The sequence below is a fragment of the Bactrocera tryoni genome, chromosome 2, assembly GCF_016617805.1.
Source record: "Bactrocera tryoni isolate S06 chromosome 2, CSIRO_BtryS06_freeze2, whole genome shotgun sequence".
Lineage (NCBI taxonomy): Eukaryota > Metazoa > Arthropoda > Insecta > Diptera > Tephritidae > Bactrocera > Bactrocera tryoni.
Window position 1 is genome coordinate 47044870 of NC_052500.1, and position 26940 is coordinate 47071809.

The 26940-nt window shown below is 35.3% G+C and overlaps 2 protein-coding genes across 2 annotated transcripts in view; one reads left to right on the plus strand and one right to left on the minus strand.

Annotated features, from left to right (window-relative positions):
- Positions 1–436: 436 nt before the first annotated feature.
- LOC120767373 (kinesin-like protein KIF14) overlaps positions 437–26940 on the minus strand; it is a 35352-nt gene continuing 8848 nt past the window's right edge. The window contains exons 2-5 of the mRNA XM_040093351.1: positions 9448–10061; positions 9198–9381; positions 6018–6377; positions 437–1376 (exon numbers count right to left, since the gene is read on the minus strand). Coding sequence (XP_039949285.1) covers positions 540–1376; positions 6018–6377; positions 9198–9381; positions 9448–10061 — 1995 coding nt within the window. The 3' untranslated portion in view covers positions 437–539. The remainder of the gene's footprint in view (positions 1377–6017; positions 6378–9197; positions 9382–9447; positions 10062–26940) is intronic.
- On the plus strand, positions 15248–24981 carry LOC120767374 (bromodomain-containing protein DDB_G0278469). Its single transcript, XM_040093353.1, has 2 exons — positions 15248–16078; positions 23730–24981. Exons 1-2 carry the CDS (start codon positions 15925–15927, stop codon positions 24020–24022), a joined length of 447 nt encoding a protein of 148 aa, XP_039949287.1. The 5' UTR covers positions 15248–15924; the 3' UTR covers positions 24023–24981.

The following is a 26940-nucleotide window of genomic DNA, read 5'->3' on the forward strand; positions in this document are numbered from 1 at the left end:
ACACGAAATTGATAATTCGAATTTATTTTCATATTCAGCTTAAGTCCAATGAGTTATGTCGCACGATTTTTCACTTTTTTCCATTCTGTTATAATTTTAAAATTTTACATAAAAGTTGAAAAAGAAAATTGAATTGTTTCTTAATATAGAATATGCGATCTTTCTTTTGCAAAAAAAAAAAAAAGATTTTAATGCATCTATGTAAAAAGCTATGACGGAATATGTGTGAGATTCGAGTTAGTCCAATGAGTTTTGTCCGACACTGTATGTTCATATCTTGCCGTTTTTAAAAACAATAGGAAATTTAAACAAAATATTTACAGAATAATCATTGGACCAACATCATCCAATTGAACCTAATGTAATTGCATTTAATTTAATCGTTTTACTATAATATTAAATTATGTTACATATTATATTATTAAAAATATAAACATTATTTAATCAACAGTTTTATTTAAACAGTTAAGCGTGCAGATTATATAAAACAAAGATTTTACTAATAAAAAGAATATACAAACATAATATTCGTCTAAATACTAATCTATGAGAAAACGTACAGCCTTTGGCATTTTAGCTGCCGGTACTTCACCATCCGCCATGAATTCACTTCGATCAAGATAAGACCGCATTCCATGCATAATTTCCTCAATTTCCATTAGTGAGTTCCTAAATCGTTGTTGTCCCTCACTAGAAATGTCGTTAGGTACATTTTCCTGCTCATTATTAAAGCGATTGCATAACATTTTTAACCGCGAAGCTGAACGCTCCATATCACGTAGATGTATCAATGCCAATGCATTAAAATCACTTCTTAAATTATTAGAGTTCGAAGTGGAATTATTTGTGGTCAAGTTTTGCGATATATTTGGTGTGTTTTTTGTCGATGAGTCAATACAATCGTCGTACTTTAACACTTTCTTCGTTATGAATCTTCCCGGCAACGATGACTGCACGAAACATTCATCATTACTTAAGGACGACGCTTTAATGGGCGATGGTGAATGTGAAGATGTGTTAAATAAGTGCAATTTATTTATTGGCTTTTTCAATAAAGCATCCTTGACAATGCTCAGGTTTAGTGAAATTCGACTTGAGTTTAGTGAATCGCTTAATGCTGCACAGTCGTCTCCTTCCAGTGGTTCCCAATTCATATCTACACAATTGAACACATTATGAGCATTTAAATCTTCATTGTTACGCACCATATCGAGCCAGACACTGAGTCTAGCGATAGGCCATTCGGCTTTACGTTGATGAAATTTATCATGGAGCAACACGACGGTATGGAATATTCCGAATTCGTCAAGTACCTGTGAGTGTCGAAACTCTACCTGCATACCTAAACTACGGCACCGTTGCGTAGCTTCCTTTACCTGTAAATTATAATCAATTTATAGGTCGTTATCAAAAAATGAAAATCAATGAAACATTTTAGGGTGCTTAATAAATACAGCTTATATTACAATAGCAGTGTTAGATTCGGAAAGTAGAGAAATTACTGATACTTTTATGATTCGGGTTAAAACTTTGTTACTACTCTTTTTTTAAAGAAAGCCGAGCTCAAATACAAAGGGCAGGGTGCAACGAACACATCTTTAACAATAATTTGTGACATACAACTGATTCTCTACCTCGTTAGAGGCAAACGTTTTTGAAGGCTCATAGCGTTATATTTTCATAATTTGTGCATTTTGGGAAATACTGTTACATAGTTATACAGGACTTAAAAAAAAAAACAGAACAAATGGTTTTTTCGGCAAAATCAATTTATTATATTCAAAATAGTCTCCTTCTGCTTCAATACAGCTTTTTGCACGGTCCAAAATGAATGGCCTCTACGTCTGCATAACGCTTTCCTTTCATGGGCAGATGCATTTTTCCGAAAAGGAAGAAGTCGCACGGTGCCATATCAGGTGAATACGAGGAGTGGTTAATGGTTAAAATGTGATTTTTGGTCAAATATTCGGTCACAAGCGTTGATCGAATTTTGGATTCTGAGCAATTATTGGTAGTCAGTCAATTTGTGCGGAACTAACAGTGCACACACCTTTCGTTAGCCCATATGTTCGGTCAAATGCGATAAATCGATGTTTTGGAGATGTTCAATTTCATTTTCATGAATTTCAATGATGATTTCGGTTGATTTTTGATTAATTCACGCACAGTTTTGATGGAATTTCCGGTGATCACTGATTTTGATTGGCCCACATGTTGATCGTCATTTATGTCCTCACAACCACTTTGAAAACGTTGAAACCACTCGTGCACTCTGCTACGGGATAGGCAATTATCGCCATAAACTTTTTTCATCAATTGAAACGTTTCAGTTAGAGTTTTACCAATTTTAAAATAAAATTTAACGGGGCATCTCGACAGGATAAAATTTATGTTATACTAACCTATGCCGTGCCTATTGCCTGTGGCAGAGTGCTGCAACGAGTATGATAAAATCAGAACAAACAGTCGTGCCAAAAACAGAATCAAATCAATTCAGTTCAGCATAGACAACATTGTTTATCAATTCGAGTAACCTCCAGCGTCAACTGAGCTGAGGCAACACGAACAATCTGTTCTTCGGCAATCACGATCGAGTAAACGGTACGGCTGGCTTCGGTTCCAATCGTATCATGTCAGTTCATAGCGTTGCGACGATTGTTTGAATTTATGTGAAACTTTGGGTAAACTATAAGTAAACCTACGAGTAAATCTATGGGTAAATCTATGAGTACAGCAAACAACAACAATTTTTTGCTGGACTGATTTGAATCATGTGTGGCAAAAAATGTATCAGCTTTGAAAATTTGCGCATGTTATAAATTTTCGAAGCGTAAACAATGGAAATTCCATCGTGAACGTATGTACATACAGTTGTTGTATCTATTTCCATTATACATATAACATATGTACAAATATACATACATACATGCGTATACAAACATATGTATTTGAAATAGAACAGAGGTGCACTAGAGTAAATCAGTGTTTAGGGGATGATATACAAACCGAACGCTGTCGATCATTTCAACCATTGAAGCATGAGTTTGCATCACTTCGGGTATTTACTGCTGATGCGAACGTTCAAAAACAAATCAAGAATAAGCTGATCGCTAGTGAATCAAAGTTGTTCTCTACCGCTGATTTGAAGACAAACGGTTCGCTCCGTGTACATGAACCGAACTGACAGAATCAGACAGAGTAACGGATAAGTATAGACAAAATTTATTACTTGTTGCAATTGAGACTCCCTCCACAGGCCAGAGAACTCCAACAAGTAATAAATGCTTATGGAATACTAATTAGTATGACATATATTGAAAGCAATAAGCTGTCACTTCAGCAGTTTGATAGCGCAGTTTTCATTTCTATGAAAATTTCGAAGAGGCAACATATCCCAGGTATATGTGTACCGTCGGCATTTTCATTTCGGTAATATTAAATATAGTAGAGCGATTATTAAGACGGTTGTGTTATATTATAAAAATATATTATATTATTTTCAAAATAACATTTTTCCAAAAAATCAATATTTAGTTTAATATTGTTATTTTACAGAAAAATTATGCAAAATGGGTTGGGAATGAGCGAAGTTTTAAATTTAATAAACTCATACAAGCATAAATCAAAATATCATTGCTCGTATTAAATTTATTATTTAATTGGTATATAAAATGTATGCCACTATTATTATATAGTAGTCCAGAAATATGAATTATTATTTTTCCCAGAAATAAATTTGTGAAAAAAAGATCTTTCTCCTTTTTTATTTTCCACATAAAAGATTTAAACAGGTTCAAGAGCTCAAAACATGCGCTACATCAGCTCGAACCTACCTACACGACGCCTTTTTTTTTTTTGTTTTGCAAATGATAATGTTATGATAACAAATGCCCACATAAAGATATGACAATGGCAATAGCGATAGATTTGACAGCGCTACATTCAAACAGTCCTGTTTACTTTGGAACGCACCTTGTACATTCACAACATATTGCTACAGAGCATAATAGTTTTGTTCACCTAACGGTTGTTTGTATCACCTAATACTAATCTAGGTAAATATAGAGTTATATACTCATATACAGTTGTCCACAAAATAATAGGAGTGCCATTCTGAAAAATGTGTTTGGCTGCATAACTTTTTTAAATCAGATGTAAATGACGCGAAACAATAATGATACACATAACGGGATACTAGCATTAAAATACAAAACAAATTTTTGTTGTGATGATTGCTATTCTACTTCTGCTTTGATGGCTTTGGAAGACACTTGTTATTGCTTTCCACAAAATAATAGGAGTGTTAGATATTTAGTTTTCAAAATAGTGCTTATCATAAAAATTTTTTACAAAATTAGAAACGTAAGTACAGTTCCATAATCTAGCAGCAATTTAAATAAGTTATTATTTTTTTTAATCATTGGGTTTTTCTCCAGTGGGTAGAGGTAACCATTGAACAGAGGTAAAGCGTAAAACGATAAAAAAAATTTAGAAAACTAGGATAAACTTATAAAGAGGTCCCAAAAATCGTAAAATACGAACTAAATTTGTCAGTTAATACTGAAACTATTCGTAGACATTTGGAGCAGAACAAATTATTTGCCAGAAGTCCACGAAAAAGACCCCCATTAAAAAAGAAACATAAGGAAGCCCACATACAATTTGCAAAGAGCATGGCTCCTGACCCGCGTCTAAATGGCGAAACATATTGTGGTCAGACGAATCCAAAGTTGAGTTATTTGGTAGTATAGGCTCTAGGAACCTAACTTTGTCCGACGTCCCCCTAACTCAGAATATAGTCCCCGGTTTACCATAAAAACCGTTATACATAACGATGCCAAATCATTGTACGCGGTCGTTTTTCACAGTGTGCTGTTGGTCCAATTCACTTAATTGAAGGCATCATGGACCAAAGCGCCTATGTCAAAATATTATATGAGGTAATGTTGACACATGCCTCGTGAAATATGCCATTGATTTGAGTATATCAACGGGATAATGACCCTAAACATACTAGCAAGTGCGCAAAAAAGTGGTTTAGTGCCAACGGAATTGAGGTTATGTGGTGACCTGCTCAGTCTCCTGAGTTCAACCCCACTGAAAACCTGTGGACAAATATCAAGAAGAAAGTAGCTGAAGAGAAACCAATCAATTCGAGAGATTTATGACAAGTAGTGAAAGAAGCTTGGAAAGGAATACCAATAAAACTTTGCCAGGATCTCATAGACTTCATGCCTCGCAGATGGGATGCTGTGCTAAAAAAAATTGAGGTTATTCAACGAAATATTAGTTATTTTAATATTCTGTTCAACTTGGAGCCATTATATATTAAAATTATATAAAATTACATAAAATACTCCTATTTTTTTGTGGACAAATATATATATACATATATTTGTACTGTATATTTGTACTGTATATATATATTTATATATAAAGATATAAATAAACAGTTCTGTCCGTTCGTCTGTCTGTGCAAGTTGCAAGAATATAAAATGTTCGGTTACATTCGACATTATAATAGCTCTTTCTTACTTGTTTCAGTTTATTTTCATGCACTATTAAAAAAGTTTTAAGAATTATTTTTTTTTGTGTGCTCTTTTCTTTGATTAGCTATTATTATTATTAGACTGTGTGGATTATTTTGTTCGTAAGGTAAGAAAGTGATAAAAACTGAATAAAAGAGTCGTTGTTGCGTGGCTTCCTTCTGACGGTAGTGTGGTGAGTGAAGAACTCTCATTGACAAATTTGTATTTACGAATGTTCATCACCATAAACAACAAATTTAGTATTGAGCACTGAGATAATCTACTTTAGTCTGCAGACAAGTTTATCATTTTCAATTCGTACTGTACTGTACTGTTTAGACGTAAACAAATAGTTAGAATCAATTAATTAAGTATCGTGTGTTTGCTGGCCGACTTTGAAAACAAAGCGATATTCCTATGCAAATGTTAATGTTGTAAATACAATTAGTATACGTTAGTTTTAAAAATTCAGACAAATATAAAACTCACCATTAGCTGTGTTTTATGCAAACTTTTATCACTGGGATTTTGCATAATATTATTGATGTCATCAAGCAAATTTGATTTGAAAGTTGGGGTATAAGGTGTAACCACAGGAGTTTTGTCCGTATTATTTTGTGCTTCTACTTGAAATGCTTTTCGTTCCGTTTCGAGTATTTCTCTATTACATTTATATTTCAATTGCTCCAATTCTAGCTTTTGCATACGTTCATTAAAATTACGTTCATTCTCTGCACGTTCAAATTCTATGCGTGACAAAGCTGCGCGTTTTTCCTCTTCCAATTCGTTTCGAAGCTTCTCTTCCTGTTTTAATAAAATTTCTTCATGAGCCATTTGAAAATCAACCACCTGTTAAATTCAAATAAAACAAGTTAATCAATTATTTTTTTTTGTTCAAATTTAACAATGCTACTTAATTTACATTAATTTTTTCCGAGAAGATACATATGTACGTTAATGAAATTAAAATTAATATGTAGATACCCAGCTCAAATGAGAAGTTTTCCCTTAACTTGTATATTTATAAATTAAATGTTTGCGACAATAGAAAATATACTCACAAAAATATTTTTTTATTAGATCTTACTAGTTGTAGTTTAATGTGTGGTATATTCTTGTTAATTTCATATTGCGGATAACAATTTCTTTTTAATATACAGTTCAGTTCGATCTAGAGAATTTGTTCCAAGATATCTATCTCATCAAATAAGAAAGTTTTCCATACAAAATCTTGATTTTGATAGTTCAATTTGTATGGCAGCTGTATGCTATAGCGTTCCGGTATCCGACAAATGAGAAGTTTCTTGGGAAGAAAGGGATGTGTGCAAAATTTCAGAGCGATATCTTAAAAACTGAAGGACTAGTTCGCGTATCTACAGACAGACGGTCACGCTTATTATTTATATATACTATATAAGTATGAAAAAATATGTATATAATAGTGGCATCGACGCTTCTCTATTTCAAACTTCGTGCATTTAATATATACAGTTCGGGGTATAATAAGGAATATACCGCAATATGATTTCAAATTAATTCATCAATGACGAAAGATAAAATGTTGAGAGAAATGCGGTAGTTGGAAAAAGAAACCAATGACCACTCAAAGTTGGAGGAAAGTATGAATTTAAAATATTGCAAGTAAAGTGTATGTAAGTGATTATATCCAACTACATCTACATAATCGAATATATTGAGTTTTGTAAATCCGTATTCAGTGGGAAAATTAAAAATAAAATTTTGGGGTCACACAGTATAACTTCAAAACAACAGTTAAACAAGAAGACCACGACGTCAAAAATGTAGTGTTGTAATGTAAAGTACATAAGGGTATGTTTTTATCTATCCTTAAAAGAAATATGCTTTACTGTATAGATAAAATGTGTAGTAAGAGAAATTGCGGTTTGTTTCAATCTGAGAAATAGTTCATTCTCTTAGTGTTTATTTTCGACATATAGACGTATTTTTTAGAAAACTTTTAGACCACATGGATCAATAATTTATAAATTCGAACATTGCAGAAACTATATTATACCACAGTGATTTTAGATTAAGGATGAATTTACACAAAAATTGTCAGTTTTGACTGAATAAATGTAATTTATATCGTTTCCTAAGGAAATGCTGCCAATCCAATCATACTAGTATAATTTATAATACTTAAATTAAATGTTCGTAGAAAAAAGTGTGAGAAGAATTACAATATTTGTTAATTAAAAAATCGAAGATGTATATATGTCGGTATTTTTTTTTCTATTTTATGCCCATTAGGTACTTTTTTTGTTAAAACTAACAAGTAAATATTTGGCCAAACAATAATATTGCTTAAGAGTTAATTGCCTTTTAAAATAACCAAAATAATGACTAATACGCAGTACTACAAAATTCGGATAGGTGTTTGTATATATGTATGTGTTTTAATAAGATAAAGCTTCCATTTTTCTTTCGTAAGTGTTGGTCGAAGAACATATAACTTGTTTCAAATTACATATTTATTATGTAAATATATAGCACTTTAATCTTGATGAAGATTAATAAGATGGCTCAAACACACAGCAAGTATTTAAGCAATAAACTCTTATTATTACAAACTTTAGGGATCAATTTAGATTTTGTCTTGGTCGTGTTTGAATTCATGTTCGGTTAATATCGTTGTAAGAGTTTTAATTTTCTACTAGCTTTTAAGTTCTTCATAAGGCGGAAATCATAAGAAATCAGAATTTTCGAACATTCGGTAGACTTTACTGCATATATGTACACTTGTGGCCACGCAAACCTTACTACTCAAAATTGTCAAGAATTGCGCATATTTGACTACACTTTATAGCGGTATTTTTGCGGTATAGAAACTTTTTATTTAGAAATAAGTTAATGACATGTTATTAATCAAAAATATTAAATATTAAAAATAAAACACATTCAGCTATAGAAATATCAATTGAAAGTGAGCTTTACAAAATGAGCTCGAAATGTAAGAGACTGACATTTGATGAAAAAATTATATTTTTTATTTTATTTTATTTTATTTCATTTACACTATAATTGAAATTAATATTTAATTTAATTTTTATTTAATTGAAACACGATGTTTAATCGGTGTATCACTTTTGTATAAGCAGAGAAAAGCTAATTTGTGTTTTACTCATTAAACGTAATAAATTAAAAACTATAATTATAATTAGAATATAATTTAGTTTACTTATGCTTACTAAAAACATAAAAAAAACAAAATTGATGAAAATCCCGAACGAACGAAATTTAAGAAAGTATAGTGGTAAGGTTTGCGTGGCCACGAGTGTAGATTGGTGATGGTATGACAGGCACCTTAACGAAACCGAGGAAGCATTTTATTGGTAAAAAAAAAATAGATAAAATCGGATCGCTACGACAGCCAACTTCCATATACTACATAAAATCATTAACGTTCTTTTGCCAGCATCTGACAGAATTTCACCGGCTTTGATTTCTGCATGTTGCAAGAGTATAAGATGTTTGGTTACACCAAAGTCCTTAATTACTTGTTTTAAATAAATTTTAACTGTTTCATCACAAATTGGTCTTGTTTTACACGACTACTTCCCAACTAAAGTGCTGGTTGATTAGACTTGAAAGGCATTGTTAAAGGACGAATGTCTTATAAATTTTAGCTAATTATTTACTGAAACTCACCAAATTTTTACTTCTCTGACAGCAAAACGGATTTGATATCCGAAAATAATGTGTACCTCCGATCACTAAACGGTCTCCATGAAACATTTTTTTACGCTCAGTCACAAGATCACCATTCAGATACGTTTCAAAATCGTCATTTTGTGGGATTATGAACAATTCACCACGTATATTTTCAATTATACTGAAATAAATTTATATTGAATAGAATAATATTTACAATAAAAATAAGAGCATATTATAAATATACCAATGATGATAGGCAACCAAAGGGCCGTCAAGTAATATGTCCGGTTGACTACAATAGGACGAAGTGCGCGTACGACCGATCTTTACTTGTCCTTCTGGTAATATGTAAAATAGTGTATTACTAAAAATTGCATCAGCTGTCAAATTTACAAGACAGGCATGCTTTTGATCTGTCGACAATTCTAAGGCCAGACCCTTACGACGTAACAGTCGTAACTCGGACTTTCGCTGATCTTCAGCTTCTTTCAAGCGTTGCATCCAGGATTTTTGTGCTTTATCCAGTTCTCTTTCGCGTTCAGCAAGTTGCTGTCGTAACGCTTCGACCTCACTCTCATCAACTGATGTTTCAATAATTATTTTTCTAGGCGTTGGATTACTATTGGCCGACAAGCGGCGTTGGCGTTCATATTCATTTCTCAGCGACTTAAGGCGATCGACTTCTGCACGTAGCTCCCGTATTATTTTATCATGTGGTGATTCGTTCACTTTGACCCGATTCACTATTGTACGAGCTTGACAAGCATAGCGTAAGGTAGCTAGAGTCTCATCGATATTTATATTGGCTGGTGAAATTGTAGCCAGCATAACAGTTTTCGAATTGCCTCCGAGGTTTTCCTAAATTGGAAAAGAAAATGTATGTGTACTTATAGAATAATATATTATATAATAAAAGTTAAATACATAGTTTAGTCAAAACGAGAAAGATATCTGTTAATTATTTTTTAAATGCCGTTGAAAGTACCTACATAGGTAATACTTATTTTAAACTTCAACAATTAATTTCGAAGCTTTTTCAGCTATTAGTTTCTTATATAATATTTTATACTCTTGCAACAGTTTGCTACAGAGTATATTATCGTATATCGTAATGAAACTTGCTACATGTTCCTTGTCAAAAATAAGTACGAGTTCGTAGATGGGCGTAATCGCATCACTTCCACGCCCACAAGACGTCATTAAACGAAAACCTATAAAGTGCCATAACTAAGCACTAAGTTAAGATATACAATTGCGTAGTATGTCACTTTTTAAACAAAAATTGTCCAAATCCGAATATTTGGTCCTCTGTACCTATAGTTTCCTTTTTATCTTTTTTATGGGTCATTCTGTGAGACATATAATTCAAATTTCAAGAGAATCCTTTCCTAATAATAATACGTCTGTGTGTCAAAATCGGGTTGAATCGGGTCAATACTCCCTTAGCCCCCATATCCCTAATATAAAGGTTTTCGAACTTCTGGCTGACTTTATACCGCTTATATCGGCTAATTCAGATAAAATATTTAATATCAGGATTTTAGAAAATCCGGCTGACTTTACTCCAGACGATTGGGACAGTATGTGAGGTACCTAGATGAAACACTGGGAGCACTTTATTAGTGTGGGGCATATTAATTGTAGCTCCAACATATGTATATCTAGAATAAAACAAATTCCATTGTAATTTATTCACGATTCCATCGAATAATTAATTCTTTCGCAATACTTTTATTACCATATAAAGTTTCTTTCAGCACCTGAAGGCATAATAAAATATGTTATTATTTTATTCTCGCTAATTTATGATAATTGGAAAATGGAGTCATGTGTAGAAGTCCACGCAAGTGAGGAAAGTTCTCTGATCGCCATTCACTTGGGAGTGGCCAGAAACGATTCTTTTACATATGACTGAAGCAGCTCACGACTTCCGGTTTTTGACCAAGTATCCTCTGGGTAGCCTAAGAACATCCGTTCGAAGGCGAGCTAAAGTGAGAAGGCGAAACATCCCCTGCATAGGGTTGTGCGCTGGGTTTGGGACCCGCCACGTAAAAAGCCTACCCCAATGAAAAATGACAAACAGCCTCGGATGAGAAACCCCTCTTTTGATGACGACCATCGCAAACGAAATAAGGACTACGAATTGAGGGCATGCACCTGGAATGTCCGGTCCCTTAATTGGGAAGGTGCCGCTGCCCAGCTGGTTGATGTCCTCGTGAAAATAAAGGCTGACATCACCGCCGTCCAAGAAATGCGATGGACGGGACAAGGACAGAGACGAGTAGGTCCTTGTGGCATTTACTACAGTGGCCATATAAAGGAGCGTAAGTTTGGTGTGGGATTCGTGGTGGGAGAGAGACTCCGTCGTCGAGTACTATCCTTCACTCCGGTGAATGAACGTCTAGCCACAATCCGCATCAAAGCGAGGTTCTTCAACATATCGCTGATTTGCGCCCATGCCCCGACGGATGAGAAGGACGATGTGACCAAAGATGCCTTTTATGAGTGCTTGGAACGCACTTATGAGAGATGCCCCCGCCACGATGTCAAAATCGTGCTTGGCGACTTTAACGCCAGGGTGGGCAAAGAAGGTATCTTTGGCACTACGGTCGGTAAACTCAGCCTCCACGACGAAACATCCCCAAATGGGTTGAGGCTGATCGACTTAGCTGGGGCCCGAAATATGGTTATCCGTAGTACCAGATTCCAGCATAAGAAGATTCATCAAGCTACCTGGCTGTCACCGGATCGAAAAACTACCAACCAGATCGATCATGTTGTGATAGACGGAAGACAAGTCTCCAGTGTTTTAGATGTGCGTGCGCTCCGAGGTCCTAACATCGACTCGGACCACTATCTAGTTGCAGCTAAGATTCGCACCCGCCTCTGTGCAGCAAAAAACGCACGCCAACAAACACAAGGAAGGTTCGACGTCGAGAAGCTGCAATCACAACAGACAGCCGAACGATTTTCTGCTCTGCTTGCACTACTACTCCTGCTGTTTTCGGAAAGTGCAAAAGAACAGCTGGTACGACGAGGAGTGCCGTGTCGCAGCGGAGAGAAAACAGACTGCCTACCTCGCAACGTTACGATCGACCACAACACGTGCGGGATGGGATAGATACCGAGAGTTGAAGAGGGAAGCGAGACGCATTTGCAGACAGAAGAAGAAACAGGCCGAAATGCGTGAGTACGAAGAGCTTGATAAGCTGGCCGACAGGGGTAATGCTCGAAAATTCTACGAAAAAATGCGGCGGCTTAAAGAAAGTTTCAAAACCGGAGCATACTCTTGTAGAACCCCCAAAGGTGATCTAGTCACCGATGCCCAGAGCATACTTAGATTATGGAGGGAACACTTCTCCAGCCTGCTGAATGGCAGTTTCCCCAATCGATGACGATGGAGCAGACGTTCCATTGCCCGACCATGAAGAAGTTCGAATAGCAATTACCCGCCTGAAGATCAACAAAGCAGCGGGGGCCGATGGATTGACGGCCGAGCTATTCAAACACTGCGGCGAAGAATTGATAAGGAGCATGCATCAGCTTCTTTGTAAAATATGGTCGGACGAAAGCATGCCCAACGATTGGAATTTAAGTGTGCTATGCCCAATCCATAAAAAAGGAGACCCCACAATCTGCGCCAACTACCGTGGGATTAGCCTCCTCAACATCGCATATAAGGTTCTATCGAGCGTATTGTGTGAAAGATTAAAGCCCAGCGTCAACAAACTGATTGGACCTTATCAGTGTGGCTCTAGACCTGGCAAATCAACAACCGACCAGATATTCACCATGCGCCAAATCTTGGAAAAGACCCGTGAAAGGAGAATCGACACACACCACCTCTTCGTCGATTTCAAAGCTGCTTTCGACAGCATGAAAAGGAGCTGCGTTTATGCCGCGATGTCTGAATTTGGTATCCCCGCAAAACTAAAAGTTTGAGCAACACCAAAAGCTCCGTCAGAATCGGGAAGGACCACTCCGAGCCGTTCAATACCAAACGAAGTTTCAGACAAGGCGATTCCCTATCGTGCGACTTTTTCAACCTGCTTCTGGAGAAAATAGTTCGAGCTGCAGAACTAAATAGAGAAGGTACCATCTCCTATAAGACAACTCCTGGCGTATGCCGATGATATTGATATCATCGGCCTCAACACCCGCGCCGTTAGTTCTGCTTTCTCCAGGCTGGACAAGGAAGCAAAAGAAATGGGTCTGGCAGTAAACGAGGGCAAGACGAAATATTTCCTGTCATCAAACAAACAGTCGTCGCACTCGCGACTTGGCTCTCACGTCACTGTTGACAGTCATAACTTTGAAGTTTTAGATAATTTCGTCTATTTAGGAACCAGTGTTAACACCACCAACAATGTCAGCGTGGAAATCCAACGTAGTATTGCTCTTGCCAACAGGTGCTACTTCGGACTGAGTAGGCAATTGAGAAGCAAAGTCCTCTCTCGACAAACAAAAACCAAACTCTATAAGTCACTCATAATTCCCGTCCTGCTATATGGTGCAGAGGCTTGGACGATGTCAACAACGGATGAGTCGGCGTTGCGAGTTTTCGAGAAAAAAGTTCTGCGAATATCGCATTCGATGGAACGATGAGCTGTACGAGATATGCGAAGACATCGATATAGTTCAGCGAATTAAAAGACAGCGGCTGCGCTGGCTAGGTCATGTTGTCCGGATGGAAGAAAACACTCCAGCTCTGAAAGTATTCGACGCAGTACCCGCCGGGGGAAGAAGAGGAAGAGGAAAACCTCCACTCCGTTGGAAGGACCAAGTGCAGAAGGACCTGGCTTTGCTTGGAATATCCAATTGGCGCCACGTAGCGAAATAAAGAAACGACTGGCGCGCGGTTTTTAACTCGGCTATAATCGCGTAAGCGGTGTCTACGCAAATTAAGAAGAAGAAGAATCTCTGATAATCAAGATTGCAGATGAAAAAGTTCGTTCACATTAAATTTTTTCGTTAATTAAGTGCACAATTATGAGTCAGAAATGGTTTAAAAAGGTATTTACCTCTGCATTTAGCTATGTGCATACATATGTATGTATGTAGCTGTCATAAAAACTAATTTATTAACAGAAAGGTATGGAGAATGCAATGCTACTATCAAATCGGACAACTAAAGCATATAACTAAATATCTACATATATGTACATAAGTATGTCACAGAAGGAACGTAATAACTTTACATCTGTGAATATTCACAGTCTTTCACTACCAACCGCTCTTTGTTTGCAAGTGCAAATTTAAATTTAAACCTTATCTAGACTGTGCTGAAACCTGTAGTCAATATTGTGAAACGAATTTCTTTTGTCACAAGAAAATAACAACAGCATGAATGAACGGCCTCTGTTGTAACAATTTTCGAAATTGAATGTTTTACACAATGCATCAAAAAAGGTCATACCTTAAAGGTGGGTAGCATGAAGGCATATTCTCTATTAAACTCACAGCGCACTTCTGAATTCGTACGTATACATACATACATACATTATGTATATGTATGGATGCATACAATCAGAAAGTAATCGGTTGTGAAGATTATAACTTTTCCAGTACTCCGTTGTTTGGTTAATCACTCGTTCTAAAAACAACAACAAATCTATATCTTTATACGTGTACCTATATATACATACATACATACTTATATGTACACAGTTTACCTTCACAGCGCGCTACCCCGTTTTACTCACGTACACCACTTCGCTCACTCTTTTTCGACTTAAAAATCGTAGCATGCGCTAACATACGATGGGGCGACGTCGAATGAGAGAGATTGCATTTAAATCTTCGTGGTTTTCATTTGCGGGCGGTGAAGGTGCTCGTATTCGGTTGCATTGGAGAAAACAACACGAGACTAGCCAGCGCAAAATAAACGCAACGCAAATATACTTGTAAATAAACTAATAAAAACAAATCAGTCGGCAGAGTCACATACTCACAAATACACATACATACATACATGTCATGAGTAGTCACATCAACAACGGCGAATCTATAAAAATACTCGTATATGGAAAGCGAAAAGCGTTCGCAGCTACAGAACGGTGAGCCATATAGCGGACGAGACAACAAATTCAGTTCAGTCTCTTGTGAGAATCCAACAGACAATAAAGTGTATTTTTTACGATTTTTAGCATTTTCGCACACAACTACTATATACTTTTCGCATTCAACGAATGGTGTATTAAGAACACAATTTTTCAGTTAATTTAAACAAAAAAAAGGAACAAGTTTAAGACAAGTAAAAACAGTGTGAATGCATGCTGGTTACAAAAAGATATATTTACGCCTATAAACATATAAAATTATAGAGAAGGCATATAAGTATATGCATATATTTTTTACAAAAGTCAACAAACGCCCTCGACAAGCACATTGGTTAAGAAGAAAAAAGTGTCAAGTGTACAAATAGTAGTAGTTCAACGCCAATTTATGTCCACGGAAGTGACCTCAAATTTACAGCGATTTCAATACGAAAGTAACTACGAATCCAACTTTGGTTAGCATTTTACTTGGAGAAATAAATTCGCACAATTTCTACGAACATAGCAGAAATTGTTTGTTTCAAATCTATACAAAAACAACGACGAAAAGTACAACGAATACGTAGAAGTGTTCGCAAGACTATTGGAGCCAAAACAACTCGTTGAAATCAACATCAAGTCTAAAAGCCGAGTGCACGAAGCGTACATTATAGTAAAACATTAACATGGATGTATGGGGTGTTTTTGTTGGTGATTCGACTATGTCGTACGGTGGGTCAGTACGCGGCACCTACTACCGCGACTATGAGCAGTTTCCTTATGGTTCGTTGGAACATGGCTCGAGTCCACCATCTAAGGATTCCTACAGCAAGGTTCAAGGTAGGCAAAACACCTACATATACATATACATACTTATATGTACATACATTTACGCACATAAAGGGTAAATCGAGGTAGTCCGTTGTTGTTGAAATGTTTAAACGACTAATACTAAAGTAATAGTTTAAAGGGGCAGAAGTGGTATCGAAAATAACAACTTTTATGTATGCATGTATGTGCAAAAAGTGGAAAATTATAAAAAAAAACGATGAAAAGGTCATCAGTCTGTCTAATATAGATACATATATATATACATATAAGCTCTTATAGATGTATTGTATCAGAACACACCCAGCTAATTATCATACTTCAATGCTTTAGCAGTATTTATATATGTATGTAAGTATGTTTGTACATATATGTACATATGTACAAGCATATGTTGGCCTACCCGTTCGAGAGCACGTTTTGGTAACCAATTTATAATACGTATGAAAACACATATGCAAACTCATCAAATGTGGTAACACATATGAGTCTTTTGATGAATTGTGTATTGTGTAGGCTAAAATTAAAATTATAAATATTCTTAGTTTTAGAGATAAACTTTATTTTGATAGCATGCTTATCTTAGCTAGGCGAAAACATTTTTTTACAACGCAATAACAACTCAAAAACGTTAGTAGATATTTCAATCTGTTCGAGCCATAATGCGCACATTCACTTATATGGTGCATACTTAAGTATATGTACATATATACATATATAAAGTGTATGTAAATGTCTACGGGTATGCATATATGTAGGTGAATGCATTGGTGTTAGAGTGTGTAAATTTTTCATCTATAAATGTAAACAACATTCAGTACAAGTGACTTTAGCAGTTGTCAGTAAAATCATAGAGAAATTTTGCTAGCATTGAGATGTGAAACTAAAATATATATGTATGTACACAAAAATTTATTATTATAATACATATACATATGTACATATATAAGTATATTTGTACATACTTAAATACTATACATATTCTGTATGGAACTTTTTTATCACAGTTGTGCGTGAGTTTGCGCGGCTGCGCGCAAGGAATCTTCTAAGCGCCAAAATTGTAAAGCCATAAGAGACTAAGTTGTTAGTGTTCAGTTGTATGCAAGGCGGTACACAACTAAACCATAATTTTTAAAACATAACTCAAACCATATTCAACGCCTAGCAGCTTAGTACCTTACTTTATGATTCGTGTCGCTTAGAGATCAATTTAAGCTATAGCAATTTAAAATAATAAATCAAGCCAATTGACCCTGTTATATTACCATCATATATATATGTATGTATGTATGAAAATACATACAAATGTGTATTTTTATACATACTAGCTACGATACTTACATATGTATGTTCAAATTAAGTTAAATAAAAAAAAACTAATTAGAACGTATGAATATAAAGAAGATATTAAAAACCAGGTTGACGGCGATTACGATGGTTCCATAGTATAGAAAAATTTCCCTTAGATTTTAATATCTCGTAAATAATATCTATTGGATATATAGAAGGCTTCAAACTAAAACTAATAATATTATGTCAACTTTTGTAAACAAGTAAGGCAAAGCCAAGTTCGGATGTTGCCCAAAGTTATATACATACATAAATCGGAGTTTGTAAGAATTAAAGACGTGAAACTAATTCCATTATAAAGCAATTTACATTTTCATTATATATTTATTCGATATTAGTTTGTACACAGTTTTACTTTCTTGCTGAGAGTTTGAATTTTCTGTTGTTTAATGTTGTCAGTATTAGAAATTTATGCTAAGGTTATTTTTATGTGAACAATTTCGAAAATGACAAGCGAGTAAAATGCATACAAACAAAAGATTCTATTCAACATCAAATGAATGCCGATCACCACAATCGATCAATGTCTGGATCGGATTGTAGGTATGCATACAATTAAGTACTTAATTGTAGCTTTATTTCCATTATATTATTATTTACTGTTCTAATTGAGAGATTTGCATATCCATATATTTTTTCCTTGCACAGATTTCAAATCAATAAGTGTCTTTTAGAGAAAATATTTTATTACGACTTTTATGCAAGGATTTTTACCCAAAAAAGGGTAAATGTTCGAATGCTTTTTTTTAAGTTTGTTTGAAATGCATTGAACTGAAGACAATGTATACTAAAGTTCTTAGAGCCGTTCACGAAATTTGCTTAGTTTTACAAAATAATTATTTATATTGTTGTAATACTCAAGAAATTTTTGCTTAACCTTTTTATGTGTCTTTCATAGTTGAGTTAAGATTTAGTAGAACTCATTAAACAAGTATCAAATTCTGGGAAATTATTACAACTCTTGGTAATATATAAATCAAGCATGTAAGTATGTAAATATTAATACAATTAATAAATAAATTAAAAAATAACTATTACAATAGATTCATTTCACAGCAAATGCCAATTCTTTCATTGACTAAACGTTACATCTGAACCAGTTTTATTTATATACGTATGTACATACATACATATACTATATACAATTGGTATGTACAAACAAACTATATACATATATAGTATGTACATACATTTACAATTAAGTGCCTTAGATTACAGAGGAGATCAAGCGTTTCGACATTGGTAAACTACTAAATGAGCTCAATTGAAATACAGTTTTCCATATAAATGAATTTAGTAATCCGCGGATAATTTACAATTTAGTTGAAAAGCTCTCTTCTCAGAATTATGGATAGTCACTTTGGCAGCAGACGTGTTTTATTTTTAAAGAACAAGTAAGATTGGCCGCAAACTCTAAAAAAGGTGAAAAACCGCGATTGCGGGTGACACAATTTGATTACATTTAGAGGGAAAACTTGTCACTGTATGAATACTTTTAATTTTTTTATTTTCTTTTCCTTTTCTAGTCTAACATTTAAGCATTGTAAAATGACAAGAAACTGAACGCTTTACAAAAAACTAAAAACAAAGTTAAAAAAAACAAGATTTGTTAACTTGATTTTGTTGGATCGGTGTCAATGACAGATATATGATATAGTGGTCCGATTGATTGATTGATGATGAGGAATGCACCGCGACCTTTGGTCTATTGTGCCCTCTCCTAACTCACATAGACTCACCTAGCCCCAGCGCATTGATGAAGTTCAATAGACTTCCGGGCGCTAATGAGGCTATGCGATCCCTATCCGGAAACATTGATCCAAGGGCCTTAGTCCTGCGTCTACAGACTGCTGTGCAGTCGATCAGCAGGTGCTCCGGGGTTTCAGGCTCCAAGTCGCAGAACCGGCAGTTAACGCAAGAGGATAGGCCCATTTTGTACAAATGCCTATTCAACTTGCAGTGGCCGGTATACCATGCGACCAGTAGCCTGTGTTTGTTCCTGGGGAGGTTTATTACAACATTGAACCTACTCAAGTTATATCCTCCCATTAGCAACTTGGCATGTCTCATACCGCGTGTTTGCTGCCAATGCTCTTCCCTGCCCACTCCTTCTTCCTTGCGGAGTAGCTCCTTTATGGTATGTGGACCTACCCCAATAAAGGGTTCGGGTCCCACCATCTTGGTGGGGTTGCGGAGCGGGCTAGCTCGTCCGCCAATTCATTACCGGCTATTCCTCTGTGATCAGGCACCCAAATTAGGTGTACCTGGTTACGTTCTGCAAGGCTATTTAGCCTTTCCCTGCACTCCTGCACTAATAGCTTGACTATCGCTGAGAATGGCTATTCTCTCATTGCAATAGTTGCGATGGAGGTTTATTTCTATACACCGACTTATGGCAAAAACTTCTGCCTAGATTATGCTTGGGAACTCTCCCAGTGCGTGGGCCCGCGATCCCTGCACCGATTCCCTCCGACATTTTTGAGCCATCAGTGTACCACTTCAGCGTGCTATTCCTCTTCCACTTCAGCGTGCTATTTCTTCAACATCATCTTTGCTGCCGACGGTGACCTTAAACTTCTTATTGAAGTTAACTGTTTTGGTAGAGCTGTCCCTCGGGAGGAGGGCTGATGGTACATCGCCACTTATCTTTTCCATTCTCTGGGACGAGATTACCCTGCCTTTGCCCCACCCCTCTGCCGTTATTTGCAGAATTGTGTGCTTGGCTACCTGACCAATAACCAAATGAAGCGGAGTAAGTTCCAGCAGAACCTCCAGTGCTGCCGTTGGACAAGTGCGCATTGCGCCCGTCATGCAGACACAGGCTAGCCGCTGCAGCTTCCATAGTTTGGTCTTTACCGAAGTCTGCGACGCTATTGAGGCCCAGGCCACCGCGCCGTATGTGATTATTGGTCGCACTATCATGGTGTACAAGCACCTATCGATCCTTGGCTTACAGCCCCAGAACTTTCCCGCCAGCCGATTGCACATCGATCTAAACACTTTTGGGGGATTTTAGCGCTACTTTGGATAATCATCTATGCCGGTTGCATCTATCGGCGGTTCCGACAAATGATCATCTTTTTGGATAGAAAAGGACGTGTACAAAATTTCAAATCGACATCTTAAAAACTGATTTAATAGTTGACGTATATACAGACAGACAAACCTAGCTAAATCGACTCTGCTCATCATGTCTACATACATATATACAAGTATACATACATATATCTTTTAAGAAGTATCCGACGTTTCCTTCTAAAAGTTTTTATACTGTTTTCTTCTAGTTGAAAAATATAAATTTGCATAAAAACGGGAATGTCTAATATATAAGTATGTATCTATATTTATTTTAAAGTATCGTTTAGCTTTAGATTAAAACGAGAGAACCAGTCGCGCATTAACAGATTTTATAAAAAAAAAAGTTGTCAATAGAAGCTTCTTCGCCAACAATGTAGCACTGCAATACTCTGATATATAAATCTTTTATATAATTGTATATTTAACTTTTTCTTTTTTGTATTTCGAATGCTCTTCAACTAGATCCAGACCATTCTCTGAAAATATTTATAAACGTGTATAGTCCAACAATGCTTGAAAGGTTGGAAAAAAATTAATAAATATACATAAATATACACACATATGTATATCCATGTATAGAAAGCACTTTAACTGTAGCACTATATACCCAGTACAAAATTATCATTTGAAGTTAAAAATTAAATATTTTACTATCGGTAAATAATTCTAATCACTCACCTTATCAGGGACTTTATATGTGGTTGTATGTATGTTTATAGGCGTGTCGTATAAACGTCAAAAAATCGGCATTTTAAAACAGAATAATTATTATTATCAAAAAATAAACAAATATACTTATAAGTGTGAGTGTACATATATGTATATACAGAAACACAATCATGTACGTTTACATATATGTATATATGTATGTAAAAATCTGATCAATATTTTACAAAATTTCACTCTGTATTATATATGTAAACTTAGTAATAAACAAATATGGTATATTTACAAATATATACATATATTTTAATCACACTTAGATACATACATAGTATATAAACTGGCATGTGAACAAACTAAATATTTGTATAGTTCAAAAACACGTTGTCTTAATCGTCGCGTAATCACACAATCGCATGTGACTGTTGATAAACAGACACACTATGTGGTCATTTAGGCTTTGCTCATAAGTCAATTAAAATCCCATAAAAAGCAACTATTTCAAAAAAATTTGTTCTACTTGCAATTATATAGACGAATAGAATCGCCTTTGCATAAAAGTGTGTCATTTGAAATATTATAAATATCATTAATATTTACTATATATCTATTTGTATTTAGTACCTGTATATGAGTGCATGTAAGGCAATATGTTGGCAGGCGTAGGCATGTTTATTTATAGTATGTTTTTTATAGTAAAGAAAAGCTTATCAGCACCACAAGGCCAATCTAATTACGACTATGACGCCAAAAAAAATTACTACACTGAAAAAAAAGAATATTTTTAAAAATTTAAAATAAGTGCTTTTACTAGTAATTTTTGGAAGCGTATTCAATACCTTACTCAGTACTGTATTTTAAAATATTTATTTAAATAATCATAAATTAGCTAAAAAATCCGTTTTATTGGCATATACGTAAATTTGTATATTAATTTATATTGAATTCACATTTTGTATAATCAGTTCACTTTACCTGACTTTTGTAATACTGACCAACAATTTGATGTACATACATACATATATGTACATATGTACATATACTATAAGCTAAACAGTTACATGCGGTGCGATATATTTGCCTTTGACGTCAACCAGGAAATGAGATTATTTGTTTATTTTTGTGAAGTTTTAGAAACCTGCAAATATCTCCGTGATTTGAAGGCCATCTTATTCTGAAACGCTTGCCCCGATTAGAGGGAGAAGTAAATTTACAAGTTCAATGTAGTATTGACGCATTTTACGTTAAAGCACAGAAGATGTAAATAAGCCTTTATTCATTCCGAAAATGTTCAACTAGGGCACATAAAAATTAAATACGATATAAAAAATATATAACTCGTAAGTATAGTTCTTGGTTTTGCCTTTTATACTAAAACTAAACCTAAACTATTTGGTGCTATGAATTTAACCAATCGCTTTTATTTAAGGTGAATACTCTAATTATACCATGACAATATTAAATTTGCCACGAAAATTTTAACATCCGGAAGTAAACGTCAGAGGCCCTATAACATATACATACATGCATATAATATATACTATATATATACATGTATGTATATAAATGATCAGCATGACGAGCTGAGTAGATTTAGCAATATCCGTCAAACTGTTTGTGTAGTATACGCGAACTTGTCCCTTCCTTGTTTATTAAAAATACTGTTTTATGTTTTGTTTTGATTTTAATAATTAATCTGAAAATTCATGTTATTATTTGTTTAAGATACGAATCTGCTAAGTTACATATGATTTAGTTTAAAGTTGTACTGTTCTAGTGTTATTCCCTTGCGTTTAACTAAATACTTAGGTGCACCAGATAACTGCTATCATGTCTGATTATCTTGTAATGCATTTAGAAACTTCTAGACTGCGAAATGATACAAACGCAAGTAGTATAAGCGCTATGTGAGAAATATATTATAGAAACATAAATACGAAAACAAGTTCAAGTACGAGCAGAATATAGTATATACTTGTATACCAGTATTAGGCTTAGACATATACAAGTAGTATGCATATATACGGATATTCGCTCGCACATGCAATATTCCTATATTTTTATGTAGATAATATTAGAGTTAGCAAAAATTAATCTCAGAAATAAGATAAATGAGCAAGATTATTTAAATACAGGTATCTCTATACACAAAAATGCAAAACTTAATGTCCTTCGAACTTACATACATATATCACATATGTATGTAGTATATGTATGTAAATTTATAACGCATGGTAATTGGAGTATAATTATTTAAGGGGTATTAGTTTTTTTATGTCGCACATGACGGTACCCCAGATTGAGTAATAAATTTGTTCTGAAAAGTACCTGGGTACTTAAATATTTATCTGAGTAAGGCCTTGCAGACACTTGTTGCTATTGCACACGCGCTCGCAATTGAAGATTTATGCACGGTTAATAACCTCAGTTGCCATTTCAGCATGGAATAACCGACGTTGCGCGTTCACATAACAAAGAACTTAGTCACGCTGCTTAATACTTGTATTTGCGTAATATAGATGAATGTTATAAATTTTTGGTTCACTATTGGTTTTTTCTCATTTTATTACAGAAAAATGCAGACAAGTGAAATCAGTAAAGGCGCAAAAGAAAGAGTGCCCATTCTGCAAGGAACAAAAAAAGCGGCCACTCACTAATTACATGCGCAAACGCGAGTCTCGCAAGCACCACGATAGCATTTGCGAGGAACATGAGGAAGAAAATGAGGAAGAGGCTGAGGAAGAGGCTGAGGAAGAGGAGGAGTTGCAGGCGGTGACCATAAAGGAGGCGGCAAATTCACCATTGCAGCAATACGCCAGCACACAAAAGTCAAACATCGACAGTTTGAACTACAGCGCAAAATAAAATAAAAGTTCCGGATATTTACGACGTGCTACAGTAGACCTTTTTCTCTAAAGGACATGGAAAAAAGAAATTTGCGATTTACAATATTATAAATAATTCATTATATACTATGAATTTAAAGACGATTTTTCTATAAATGCATTTCAACGCGTGTATGTATATATGTATGTATTTAGGAGCTTCTATAGCACAACATCAATGACACTACCATTTTCCGTATTTTCTATACATACATATACATATGTACAAGAATATGAAAATTAAACAAGGAATAATCACAATAATGTTAAAGTAGTAAAATAATTAATATATATTAATATTCATTACCTTACGTTCGAGTACGTGTAACTGCAACAAAAACAAGTAACACACAGATGTATGCATTTCTTTTTACAATCGTATGTTTTTTGCATATTTGCATCCTACTGAGAAAAAAATGGATTTTTTTTTATATTTACTATATATATTATTATTATATGAATACCAGAATATAATAAACATTAATAATTGTAGGAGAGAGACTGAATCAGGCAAGTCAATGTTTTCAATATAAACGAAATAATTTATCATTTTTATTACTAAAACCTTCCAAATCAAGATTGTTTACTATAAAAAAAAAAAATTAAATAAAAAATGTAAAAATAATAAAAAAACGACAATTTACAAAGAAAAAAATGCATAGACGCAATATATTTTGGAGAGGCGTTAGATCTGTCTATATTAGACAACACATGTAAATAAGTACATGATATATTATGTGCATATGCCAACTGTATTGATATGGCTTCTTGTTATTGATTATGTTTGTGTACAATTTGTAGCTTTGATAGTTAACATATTGAAAGAAAACGACAACTAAAATATAAATGTTGTATCTGTAAGTTGATTATGTAATTATATAGTATGAACAAATCAAATACGAATAATATTAATATTAATTGAATAAGATAAAACTGGTATTTCATGAGTTTTTTTATAAAAGGGAAAAGCATAAGTACAAATATACATTAAATTAATATGTCTAGGTGGGGTTATAACGTTTCTCAAACTGCTTATACCTACATTAAGTCTAAAATCAATTTTAACTTGATTTTACTGTCTGTGGCAATGGTCTTTAGAAGTAACCTTAATCAACTTCAGGAAAATATTGCGGAAATTATTGGGTCGTGTTTAATAATTCCTGATCAGAAGTGGTCTCCGACGTTTCCCTCTTTATGTTACAAACGCCGTGGTAAACTTAATATATTCTGTTCTGGGTATAAGAATAAGGGAGCCTGTATCTATAACATAATGACGAGTTCCAATATACTGTTAGGTGCCATTGAGGCGATGTGATCCCTATTTTGGAAAATGGATCCAAGCGTCTTAATCCCTCGTCTGCAGACTGCTGTGCAGTCTAACGGCAGGTGTTCGGGTGTTTCTAACTCGATGTCGCAGAATCGACATTTATTGCCAATATTTACTTGGCTACACCCTGGTAGGCTGCTCTGCACCAGTAGCGTTTTAATCTTATAAGCGGAGATCGCTATGATTTTTTTCAAGCCGTTGATTAACAGTAGGTCGAGCGTGGAATCACTCCATTTAGCCTGGCTGAAGAGGGTAACTTTAAACATCCTCGTCATGTTTGGTAATGCTGTCCCTTGAGAGAAGAGCCAAAGGTATTTCATCACTTACAGCCTTCATTTGCTGGGTCGAGATTACCTTCTCTCTGCCACATCCTTCTGCTGTCATTTGAAACATTATGTTAAGTGCTTGATTTATCACTTGATATATCACATAGCACCCGATTGTGCAGCTTCGCTAGTTGAAGTCTTGCGGAAGTTTGCGATGCCTATGAAGCCTAAACCACCGCCCCATACGTAATAATCGGTCTCACGACTATGGTGTACATCCACTTGAATATCTTTGACTTGCAAACTCAGGCTTTCCCGGCATGTTTTGTAGCTTTATAAAAGAGTGGAATTCAGAGAGACACCCAGATATTTGACCATATTAGTCATTTCCAACTCTCTGTCGGGATAAGTTCCTGAGGTCGGGCAGGGACCTTCGCCTCGAGAAGGGAAAGATGGTATTTTTTACAGAGAGTAGCTTCAAATTTGCCTATAGCTAATATAAGAATGTAATCCACAATTGAAGAAGGAAGCGAGACGCATCTGCAGACAGAAAAAGAAAGAGGCCGAAATGCGTGAGTATGAAGAGCTTGATAAGCTGGCCTACAGGGGTAATGCTCGAAAATTCTACGAAAAAATGCGGCGGCTTACAGAAGGTTTCAAGACCGGAGCATACTCTTGTAGAACCCCCAAAGGTGATCTAGTCACTGATGCCCAGAGCATAGTTAAATTATGGAGGGAACACGTCTCCAGCCTGCTGAATGGCAGTGAACGCACAACACCAGGAGAAGGAGAACCCGATTCCCCAATCGATGACGATGGAGCAGACGTTCCATTACCCGACCATGAAGAAGTTCGAATAGCAATTGACCGCCTCAAGAACAACAAAGCGGCAGGGGCCGACGGACTACCGGCCGAGCTATTCAAACACGGCGGCGAAGAACTAATAGGGAGCATGCATCAGCTTCTTTGTAAAATATGGTCGGACGAGAGCATGCCCAACGATTGGAATTTAAGTGTGCCAATCCATACAAACCAGATTTTCACCATGCCACAATCTTGGAAAACATCGCATACCTATCGTGAAAGATTAAAGCCTCAGATTGAGATCGACACAACACCACCAGATATTCTTCGGAAAAGACCGATTTTCAAAGCTGCTTTCGACAGCACGAAAAGGAGCTGCCTTTATGCCGCGATGTCTGAATTTGGTATCCCCGCAAAACTAATACGGCTGTGTAAACTGACGTTGAACAACACGAAAAGCTCCGTCAGGATCGGGAAGGACCTCTCCGAGCCATTCGATAC